We start from the raw sequence: 12,809 nt of genomic DNA on the forward strand, positions 1-12,809 counted from the left end.
CATCACATTACCGGAATAGCCATCCCAGAATAGCCGACGAAACTTTTAAGCTCTTTCTGAGACATTTCAACCGACCGCACAAAGCAGTGGCAGGAGTAAAATAAGGTAGCGTATTGTCGAGAACGACGTCTACGATTTTTAATCTGTTAATTGTGAAGATCCTAAATTGATCAACGAAAATTAATTATAAAAAATATATATATACCTATACATTGAATTATATGCTATCAATCCATTAAATACTAGCAAAATGGATGTATAGGATTAAGTTCATCATATTACTGTAAATGGTTTTCTAGATATTCTACACTTAATAATCTATAATAACATATTCAGCTCTCCTACTTGAATGCTCCATTTATGCAAAGAAAGTGAATAAATCTTGCCTATAGAAATATCACTAGATATATCAATAAATTGCAATTTCAGTAACCTGATAGGTCACTACTTGATATCCAGTAACTGATTTAATATAGAACTTAAAATAAGAATATTATCTTCATATAGAAATGCGATACTCTTCATTAGTTGCTCGGACTTTCTTAAAATAATATATGTGGATCAGAATAAAATTTTTTAAGTTATTTTTATTGTAAATTTCTATAGTTCAACATATCGGTAATGATGAAGAGATGTTTCAGTTTTTATTAATTGTTTGTAAAGTTCTCTTAGTTTTTGTTGTTGTTATCGTAACCCGGAGAGCCCATTAGTAATTATCATTTTTAGTGGTGATTTCTAAGTATCACTTAATGGTTCGTACAGGCAAGTGGCTCAGAGGCTTACATTACATTAGACATTAGACTGCTTACATTAGATTGGCATTAGATTCGTGCCAATCTTTTCTAATATTGATTAGTTTCATGTTAATTTGGGTCTTGAATTTCTTTTATTAACTTCAAGCTCATAACGGTTAATGTATGAACTTCCCTCGGTATTTAATGTAGTGTGTAATCGATCCATGGAAATTTTCTTATACCACTTTCGGTGTTAATATTTTAGGTGTTTGTTTAATTCAATGGCAAGTTTGGAATATATTTATATTATTTTATAAATTAATTTTATAATTTAAAAATAATATAAAAATATTTTCAAACTAGTGAAGGAGTTTTTGCAATAATATTTATCAACATAGGTTTAAGAAAATACAATATCCCCTGCCCTCTTCTGGAAGTATGCAAAAGTCCGTAGATTTTTTAATAGTAATGCTATATAACATTTGAAATGGCATGTGTCCGACCATATAACAATACCTACATATATATCTAATGTATATTGAATATCTATAGTTTCTTATTTAACTTTCAAAACAAAAGTTCTGTTATTATTAGCTGAGGCCGATCTAAATGCATTTTATGTTATGTGCATTCAATAATAATATATACAGTCAAACTTCCATAACTCGAAGTCCAATTTTGCAAAGAAAACGTTCGACTTATGGAGACTTCGAGTTAGAGAATTTTTTACATTTTATTTATTTGCAATCAAATAAAGCACAGAAGTTATAGTAAAGTAAAATATTTAGAAATTAGGATGTGGGTTTCTAATTTTTTTTTTATTTTCAGTAAAAAGGGATTCCACTTTATTCAAACTCTTATAGTGATCATCAGTCGTACTGTTATTCGTTTGCAAATATAAATTCAGAATATTGAATGAGTCTTCTATTTCATTCTAAGAAGGCTGATGAACAATTACATCCACCGAACCTTAATCATCACTTTCCGTAGTGCTAAAAATTGAATCCAGTAATTGAGAGCTATAGTGCTCAATAATATCTTCATCTGTAGGAATGCTTGATCTACAAATTTGATTATCAAGCTCAATATAATCGTTAAGAATAGCATTTGAAGTTATTTTATTTACTTTAATCCACACTACCAGCGACTGGCATTTGCACAAAAAAGCAACATAAGAAAGAAAAAATTAAACATTTGGTTTGGAAAAAGGGACTTCCCCTAACAGCAAAATACATTTATACTTCAAACAAAAATTCGACATATAGAATGCACTTTCCCATATTCCTATCGGCAGGGAACAATATTTTTATTCGAGTTATAGAGAAATTCGACTTATAGAAATTCGAGTTATGAAAGTTTGACTATTCCATTATTTTCCCTGAAAACTCCATCATTATTCCAATTAATTGAAATGAAACGCATTTCAGATTTTAATTACAATTTTTATTTCACATCTAAAGCTGAATTTTTTAAATAATTTCTTAAAATTCTAAATTTATAATTGAATTTATTTTTATCTTTTTGCTTTCAATTAATTTTATAATTATTATTTATATATATACTATATATAGTTTTTGTTCTCATGTTATATAATTTTGTAAATATTTTTTAAAATATTTTTGTTTTCTTAATAATATATTTCTAAAGTGCTTACATATAATTATAGTTTCAGTTAATTTTTTGCAATAATTTTTATTAAATTAATATATATATACGTTTTTTTTTTTGGAAAAGAAAAAAAATTTATTTTTAATAATTACTTTCTTTTCTTTTTCTTCTAACTTTAAATAAAAAATTTACTTAAATATTAGTTTGGTAAAAAAAATTAAATTATTTAAAAATAAATAAAGCCTTTGGCTTTAAAAATAGAATTATTAATATACAACTATATAAATATATTTAAATAAAACAATTATATTAGATTTATTTTTATTTAGTAGTATATAAATTATTTGTAATTTATTAATATATATATTTAATATTTATAAAATCTTATGCTTTGTTTATTTGTGTCAAATATTGTTAATTATATACAAATATATGAATGCTAAAATTTTTATTAATTTATTTTATATTTTAAATGAAATGTTTTTAAATATAAAATAAAATTTTATTATAAAAGTTTTATATAAAAATGTTTATAAAATAAAATTGTTAACTTTAATAAAATATAATAAAAAAAAAATAAAAATAAATTATATTATTTATACATTTTTATATAATTTCCATATATGACATACACAAGTATATATAGTAAACCGATATATTAAATATAAATTTATAAATTATGTTTAATGATTTAAATATAATAATATTTATTTTAAATATATATATATATTATATAATATATGTATACATATATACATTTATATACATATATATAAATATCTACATATATGTATTATTATATTTAATATACAATTAAATTTAAAATGTAATTATATTTAATATATTTTTTATTATGTATACCTATATGACTTATATTTAGAAATATATATTATAATATGATGTAGTGTAGATTATGAAAAATGAAGATAAAAGTGGTTGCCTTTAGAGAGCTTACATCGATTTAAGATTTTAATGTCGAAATAAACTTCTCAAAATGAAGTTAATTCACACATCCTTACTGATTTTATATATATATTAATTAATAAATGGTTATTTTAATGATGATCTTTACTTCAGAAGTACAATTATTTTAAAATAATCCTACGATAAATTCCAAGCCTGTTTGAATATCAGACCGATTTATTAATTATTATATATTATTATACAGATTAGATTTAAGCAATAGCTTAAAAATAATGGTTAGTCGGGAAGCAGAAATATTTAAAGCTTAAAAATGTGACCCATAAAATGATACGATTGATACTGATGGGATTTACAAAAGATAATTTATATTCACATTGATATATGATAAATAATCGTTTATAGCCTCTGTCGTAGAATTTTAAATTTTAATTTAGAATTAATCATAGACTCTAGTTCTGGAATATATACTCTATATATACTCTAAATTATAATTTGTTTATTATATGCGTACAATGCGTAAAAGAGTCAAAAGAGAAAAACTTTCTTACATATTTATTTTATATATAATATTTATTAAAATATTATATATTTTTTTTTGTCGATTTTATTTCTTCTCCCTACTACCTCTTATGCACATTAATAACTCTATGTAATATTCCCTTTCTTTCATCAACATGATTTTTTTTTTTGTTTTGCACTATAATAGTTTTATATAACTACCGTTTTCTTTTGTCCACCTGATATCTTCTACCTTTCATGTTTCTTACCTATTAATTTTATATGATCTCCTTTCTCTTTTATCTAAGTGATTTTTTCTAGCCTCATGTATATATAATCTGTATATATTACTTCAGATATATGATCTGCTTGTGTCAAAGTATTTATTTTTGGGCTTCAATAAATTCTCTCATATTCAACGTAATTATAATTCCTTTTCAGGCTTAATTAAATTCTAGTCGTTTCTGCATAATATATGGAAGGTTCTAAACGGATTGTGAATTTTATGTGATTTCTTTATAATAACGTTTACCAAAATACAAATATACTAAATTTTTCTTTATAATATTAAACCCTATCATTCAAATAAAAGGACTCCATTTAATATTCAACTACTTTCCCAGTCTGAAAGGAATTATGAGTTCCGAACATTTATTCAAATATTATTTATAATTTTTTGGGTTGTTTTTGTGTACCTTTCCCTTCATTCATTATTTATAAAGTATGACATATTAATATATATTATAATCCCCAAATTCTTTTATGTATAATTTTCGCCGCTCTTTTTCTTTTTTATTTTTATGTAGTATAAGTTACTAAATTATTCTTTCATTAATATAGAAACATATTGACGGCATATCATTTTATTTCTGAATTATTAAAATCACGCTCACCATTTATTGTATATATATAAACCTTATATATGAATGGTAACTCACAAGCGGCACAACCACGGTTGCCACTTATGGTACTTTAGTACCAAAATTGGTACTTTTTTTTTCGTTTGGTACTCATGTACAAAAAATGGTACATTCTTGACGATTCAACTTTATTATGGATATTTCCAATTAATTTTTTTTATAAATGCAACTTTGCACTATTTTATATTTTGTTCATTTATGAAAAACACAGAACGAAAAAACAAAAAGAACCAAATAAATTTTGGACCTTTTTTTACAGAAATGATACCTTTTTAAACCAATTTTGGTACAGGAAAAAATTTTCAAGTGGCAACCGTGGGCACAACTGTGTCTTTCATTATTATTTAACCTTGTTTAATGCTCTTTAAGGACTCTCACACGTTGCCTCTTGTGCGGAGGCATTCATCTATAACTTTCACATAAGTTTTAAAAAAGATGAGCGTAATTTTAGCAAATTGAGAGTAAAAACGCAATAACTCAACGTCAATGCGTTTCTAACTTCAATAAATCATTCTATTTGTTTTGCTCTCTTACTTAATTTCAAATAATTATTGCAATTAAAGCTGTAGAATTTTTGGTTTTAATTCTGAATATATAAATTCTACAAAACAGTGATTTAATGATCTTTATGAAATGAACCCCTTAATATCTTCATTTAAAAATTAGAAAACAAAATTTAATTACAAGGAAAAACCAAAAAAATAAATATAAAAACTTTATAAAATTTAAGGAAAAACACTATTTACAAAAACTATATAAAAAACATTATAGAAAAGAAAACTATATAAAAGAAAACTATATAAAAAAAATATAGAAAAAAGAACTACATAAAAAACTATAGAAATAAAAACTATAAAAAAGAATTTATGTGAAAACCATTAAAAAAAACTAACTATATAAAAAAAATTATATAAAAAACTGTTTAAAAAAACTGTATAAAAAAAACTATAAAAAACTGTATAAAAAAACTATAAAAAAACACTGTATAAAAAATACTATATAAAAAACTGTATAAAAAAAGTTATGAAAAATCTTTTAAAAAAAACTATTTAAAAAAAGCTAAGCTATTTAAAAAAAACTGTATATATAAAAAATAAAAAAAAAATAAACTATAAAAAAAAATAAATAAACAAAAATTATGTGATAAAACTATACAAAAAATCCATGTAGAAAACTATATAAAAAAGCTTTATAAAAAACTATATAAGCAATTATTTTATAAAACACAGAAAGAAATATTCTTATTACTTTTTTTTTAATATGAAAAATGTTTATTTGTTTTGAACTTATTTAGCATAAATTTCTTAAATTTTTTTTCAAATTATTTACGCTTTCCTTCTTGTTCTTGATATAATATAATATATTTATAAATATATTTATTTTTTTTATAAATTTTGAATATGTAAAAATTAAATTTTATTCTTAATAACTTATAGTTTAGCCTATTTAAAATTCTTAAATCGTTTCATTTTTGATATTTTTTTAAATATATATTTTCATAATTATATTTTATGCATGTTATAAATATATATAAAATATACATACATATATAAATAAATATGTATATATTTATACATAATCATAATACAATTAAATAGTTGAATATATATTTTTATTATATTGAATTTTAATTAATTTTAAGATATTCTTTAGATATTAATTACGACGACAAATGCTACATTTACAATAAATATATAAAAGAGATAAAATCTAATATATAAATCTAGTTTATTGTATACACATACATACAAGAAATTATTTATATATATATATATATTACTTAGTATATTTTAATATAGAACTACTTTGTTGTTTTTTTATTACTAAAGCTAGGCCCAACATCAATATGTGCATTAAAAATTTATGTTTGTATATAAGATACAATATATTAACACTAAGTCAGAAAAAAATATATAAAAAAATCAAAAGTAAAAAAATGTATTTTTCAGTAAAGCAATGTTGTAGTTATGTGTTAATAATTTTAGTACCAGTTAAACAATTTCAGTGCTAATTAATTTATTTTACATTTAGCTGCTTGTCTACGCCACAATTAATTTATCTTATATACAATAATAAATAAATATATATATATGTTTATATATATGAATGTTTGTTTTTGTGTATTGCGATTACAATATTTATTTTAGACTACATTAAATAATTTTTTGATTATTGTTAGAGCAACAACAAAGTAGCTTAGTATAGAGTTCCACGAAATAATACATATATTTATATATAACCACTATAATTTTAACAATTTTATACATTCGGAATTTTCAAAAACTACAAAGCAATCTGCTACACATTTATACTAATTCAATACAAATAGTTTTTGTTAGAATTATTTTATTCTAACACTTTACAAGTTTGAGTAAAATTTCTAAACAGTCTAGCACTGCATTAAAATATTAGATATATTATTTTTTTAGCAGCAATTAAAAAGATTTGCATTTGAAAACGAAATACACATGTACATAAATATAGCTATTAGTATATATATGTAAATGTATACACTTATACTAGATTGCTTTCAAGTGGAATTTGAACTGTTCAAATATAATTAATTAATTTTTTATATATTAATTTTATTCATAATACTTATAATGCAGCAGACGGTAAAGAACTTAAAAATACAAATACAAATACAAATTATATAAAAACTTCTTTGCACTTATATAATAAACTGTACAATTTTTTGTTTTAAAACAATTACAGCTACTTCACAAATACAGTCAAGTCATTCATACTTTTTAATAGATATATAGATTTACTTCTTTTATATTTTACATTTATAAAAATTTTATTAGTAACACTTTCAATAGTTTTATTCAGTTTGAATTTAAATAAAAGGAATTTATATTACATCTATACACTTGTTAAATTCTTATATATTTATATATTTAGAACTGCAACTATTACTTATAATATTTAAAACTATGAACTAAATCTTATAATTAAATTTTTTATTAAGTTATGTTTTTAAATTAAAATTATTGCGAGTTTTCACAATTATACAAACAATACGAAACATAAATTTCTTAAACTTAAACAATAACAACTAAAGTTACTCAGTATTAAAAATAAAACTATATTAAATAAATTTATCATCTCAAGTTAAGAGACAGACATGAGACATGTCTATCTCATGTCAGCAACACAGTTTTTTTTTTGTTATATTACATTGTATCAATCAATTATATTACATCAATCTATATATATGTATATATTTGTGTATATAAATATCTAATTTTAAAAACACAGTTAAAATTTTTGTTCATTTTTTGCAATTAACTTATTAATAAAATTTATCTTTAGACTCTAAATATAGTTGAAGCTTTAAATATTTAGGGATATTAAATTAATATAAAAAAAAATTAAAGTTTTACACATATATTATTTTATAGGTTTATATATATGCTAATTATGTTTCATTCAATATTACAAAAATAAACGAACTATGCGCTTTTAACAATTAATGAAATATCATTTAATAATAATTATAATTAGTTTTATAATTTTGTTAATTTTATTTTAGATTTGTATATATTACATAGATATATATTCTATATCTATACATATAATATTTATATATTTATATATATGTTATATAGTACAATAACTATGTGTATAAAAAATTACGTTTAGCTTCTTGCTCTTAAAATTCTGTTTGTTAGTTAAAATTTCCCTTGTTAATTGTTTTTGTTTTTATTTTAATTTTTTGTGTCCAGTTCTGTTTGTTATATGATAAAAATCCATCTTTTTTATATTTTGCAATTCCATAAGCATGTCTTCTTCTGTTAAGATTTACTTTCAGGTTTTCATATTGTACGGATTTTTATCATTTAGTTGTTCTCATTTATTAGGTACAGGCGGAAATGGATTTATCACAGCTACAGTAGCCGCTTGTTGACTTGCTAGAACAGCAGCTAAAAATGAAAGAAAATTAAAAATTTTTTTTATTAAATAATATAAAATAACAATAATAATTTTGGTTCCTAAATCATAGAATTTAGATTATGTAATTTATTCTTAATATATTAGAAAGAAAAATACTCCTCTTCTGCATACCGACATTTGAATTGTAAAGATTGTAACTTAATGGTATATAAATTGCATATAATATATATAGTACAGTTTATATTGCAGTTAGTATATATATTGTATAGTGTATACTACACATAGTATAGTGTATACTACACATAGTATAGTGTACACTACACATAGTATAGTGTAAACTACACATAGTATAATGTACACTACACATAGTATATGTACACTACACATAGTATAACGTACACTACACATAGTATAATGTACACTACACATAGTATTATGTACAATACACATAGTATAATGTACACTACACATAGTATAGTGCATACTCCACATAGTATAGTGTACACTACACATAGTATAGTGTATACTACACATAGTATAGTGTATATGTATATATACAGTATGTATAAAGTACTATACTAGAGTACTTATATATATAAAATACACTACATATTACATTACTTATAATATTTATATATATATTCATATTTAAAACGAAACGAATGGAAATCTAATGGCACAAGCACAGTTGAGTACTAGGGGCGATATGATATATTATAACTTTTCAGGGAAGAATAAACTTAAATACGATCTCACGTTATCATATACCAAAATATTCTTAACTGGAAGAAAGAAACGGATCAATTAACTCTGGATTGTTTTGGATGATCAATTCTTTTAAGCTGATCAATTACCGAGAGTATTTAACTATTTATTTAACTATTTAGTTTAGATTTTGATATTACTCGAGATGAATCAGCACATTGTTGTAAACAATTCCCATGTCATCATAAGTTAATAATCATTTTAATAAAAGCGATCGGTTTAAGTCACGTTTAATAATTAATACATATCGTACGAACGAAATAAAGCAGTAAGTTATGACAAAAATGCAGAATAATTTTCTCTCCATTCTAATGCACAACTAACAAAATCTGTATAACGCAAATAACAATAATATCAAAACAATAATATCAAATATTATATTAATCAATCCAATAAGTTAAAATAAATTCTAAGAAATAATGCTAACCTCCATACGGTGCAGGGTACATTGGATATCCTAACCCAACGTGTGTATGATGATGTGTATGGACATGACGTTGTGGTGGCGGGCTTCTAGAATCTGCAGTGTTACCACTACCAACAGTACCGCCACCACCACCACCATTTCCAGTAGTTGATACAATGTTCGGGCCACCTCCTCCTTGCTTATGACCGTCAACGCCTACTGGACCGCCTGCTAGACCACCAGGGCCGCCGGGGCCACCATGTGATTTTTGTACATCTTGCTTATTTGGTGGACCACCCATTGAATTTGGTGGTGGCTGTAAGTTTAATGGTACTCCACCGCCTCCTTGACTTGCTGCTGATAAATGCCCTGGTCCGCCTGGTCCAGAATTAGGTCCGCCACCAGGCCCATTTCCACCCATACCAGGCTGTTGTTGTGCACCAACACTTGGACTTGAAACGCTTACTTTAACAGGCCCAGGCCCACCACCGCTAGTGGGTGATTTAAGTGCTCGCTCGCTAAGTTCATGTATTTTGTGCGTCGTATAATATTGACTGGCTGCATGGTGTAATGCGTCGAGCGCCTTAGTCCCAGTGTTGCGCGATAGATCTTCAGGAGCATGGTAGCGTGGCATGGACAAATGATAAGGTGGAGCATTATAAGGTGCAGCAGCTGACATTAATACATTGCGATACATTGGATGATTAGGATCAAAACCAAATGGTGCTGGTGCAATATATGATGGATGTAAGAAATATTGGGATGTCGGAGGTGGGGGAGGTCCCTGTGTTTCCATTGTTGGCTTTTGTCCTTCCTGTTTTATTTTAACTTCTTCCTCTTGCGGTTTTTGCTTTGGAGATTCCTTAGTTAAATTAGTTGCCTTATTAAGCGGTACATTTGATCCGGATGTATTTTGTGACTTTATTTTTTGTTGCTGTTGATGCTGTTGTTGCTGTTGTTGTTGCTGCTGCTGTTGTTGCTGTTGCTGCTGTTGTTGCTGTTGCAGAGCTTGCTGTTGTTGATGATGTTGATGTAAGGCTTGTTGTTGTTGTTGCGCTATTGTAAGTTGTTGTGGTTGTTGCTGTGGTGGAGGATTTACATCCTCTTTATGATGCGAAGCCGACAACGCTTGTAAACCGGTAGGTTGGCCAACATTGGAAGCATTTTGTGCAGCAGCATTTTGACGTCGTTGTTGATCAGAAAATATATAGTATCTAAATATATTAAAAATTATAGTTAAGTTTATTTTAGTTTGATCGTAAAAGTAAAGTAAAATAAAGAAGTATTTACCTTCGCAGTTCCTCTTCGCGGGAAGCTTGCTGTTGTGCCGCCAAACTCATTGGATGACCCCGATATATGCTTGTGTATGCTCCCAATGCTTGTAAGTCTTTAGGATGCATTGCATGGGGTTGTTGTGGTGGCGGCACTACTTGCTGCTGTGATTGCGTTGGAGGTGGTGGATTACCATTACTTGATTCCTGCTTAATTTCTTGCTTAGGTAGAATAGGTTCTGTTTTGATTACCTTATTCTGTAGTGACTGAAATGAGAAAAACATTAAAAATTTAATAAAAATTAAAATTAGAGGAAACTAACCTGATGCTGCTGTGATATTAATTTAAGGTTCTCATGAGAATTAGGATTTTCTTTTGTACGTTCCTCCTTAATTGCAATTGAAGAATGTTGTTGAGATGAGTTTTGAGGTTGAGAAGTTGGTATGCCGGGATGACTACTAAGCTTCGCATCATCAGATGATACAATAGAAACGGGACCATAGTTCGGCTCAACATTGTAAGGATAACCGGATGGCATATAACTGAAAAAGAATACATTTTAAATATTTATTATAACAACTAAATATTAGTTAAACTTACTTGAAAGGATAAAAATGTGAAATGGGTTTCGCTGGAGAAGGTGTAGGCAAACCACCCGGACCGACTGTAGGCCCAATACCTGATAGACCACCTAAACCAGGTGGTAAACCACTACCGGATGTTGGAACATTGCTTAAATTAACAGGTGGTGGAACAGGTGGCCCTACTGGCGAATCCTTGTTGGTGTTATCTTGAGATTGTTGATGCGTATGCGACACTTGTGGTTTTGTCATCAAATCAAGAGGTGGATCTTTATTTTTATTATTATAGTCCACAACATGCGGTGATGATTGCTGTTGTATATGTGCTGGCGGTTGCTGTTGTTGTTGTTGAGATGGTGGCATCGACATTGGTGGTTGTCCTATCGAAGGCGGATGAATACTCTTAGCTTGCTGTTGTTGTTCGGCAGATGGTGGTACCATGTATTGCTGTTGTTGGTAGAACTGATACATTCCATAACTACCAATTGGTGGTATTGAAGGTGGGCCACTAGCTAAGCCTGCAGGTCCCAATTCTTGAGGCTTTTTCGTTAACATCTCCAAATGTTTTGATGGTTGCGATTTATCTATAAATATTAATATTAATATATTTCAAACTAAAATACGCACACAAAAATTTTATAAATCTTACCTAACATATCCTGATCAGCAACTGGCGTTGAATCATCTGATATATCACTGTACGCAGGACTTTGAACATCGTCACGAGATGTAGAATTCTCAAATTCACCTGGCACAGGCGATTTACGATTCTTCTTTGGCTTAGCTGCAATGCCAAATCCGGATGAAGGCTTTGTAGTCAGTGGAATTCCTGCAATACATGAATATGTTCGTTTATTTTCTATTATTTGTATTTTATTTGATAGTTTTTACCTTGCTGCATGTTTTGTGGAACGTTTTGTGCACCTACAGAATAGCTACTTGTTGGTGGAGGTTGTTGCAGGTGCTCATTTGATGGTTGCATTTGTGGAGTAGGCCTTAAAGGACTGTTACCAGGCATCATATTAGACTGAGGCGGTTGTTGGGGTTGTCCTGGAGGTATCTGTTGTTGCAATGCTGCCATTGGTTGTGGTCCACCAGAAACTGTAGATCCATCATTTTGTGGCCCATATCGCAAAACACCTGGTTTCACTACAAAATAAATAATAAACATAACAAGGTAATATAGTATACGACTTTAGGAGTG

At 26.8% G+C, this 12,809-nt stretch overlaps 1 protein-coding gene across 3 annotated transcripts in view; it reads right to left on the reverse strand.

Annotated features, from left to right (window-relative positions):
- Nucleotides 1–8,303: 8,303 nt before the first annotated feature.
- LOC119677884 (mucin-19) overlaps nucleotides 8,304–12,809 on the reverse strand; it is a 450,187-nt gene continuing 445,681 nt past the window's right edge. For all 3 annotated transcript variants that reach the window (XM_038089443.1, XM_038089442.1, XM_038089444.1), the window contains 7 exons: nucleotides 12,497–12,754; nucleotides 12,255–12,434; nucleotides 11,625–12,189; nucleotides 11,347–11,566; nucleotides 11,043–11,290; nucleotides 9,774–10,966; nucleotides 8,304–8,610 (listed from right to left, as the gene is read on the reverse strand). In XM_038089443.1, the coding sequence (XP_037945371.1) occupies nucleotides 8,537–8,610; nucleotides 9,774–10,966; nucleotides 11,043–11,290; nucleotides 11,347–11,566; nucleotides 11,625–12,189; nucleotides 12,255–12,434; nucleotides 12,497–12,754 (2,738 nt within the window). In that variant the 3' untranslated portion in view covers nucleotides 8,304–8,536. The remainder of the gene's footprint in view (nucleotides 8,611–9,773; nucleotides 10,967–11,042; nucleotides 11,291–11,346; nucleotides 11,567–11,624; nucleotides 12,190–12,254; nucleotides 12,435–12,496; nucleotides 12,755–12,809) is intronic.

The sequence above is a fragment of the Teleopsis dalmanni genome, chromosome 2, assembly GCF_002237135.1.
Source record: "Teleopsis dalmanni isolate 2A chromosome 2, ASM223713v2, whole genome shotgun sequence".
Classification (NCBI taxonomy): Eukaryota; Metazoa; Arthropoda; class Insecta; order Diptera; family Diopsidae; genus Teleopsis; species Teleopsis dalmanni.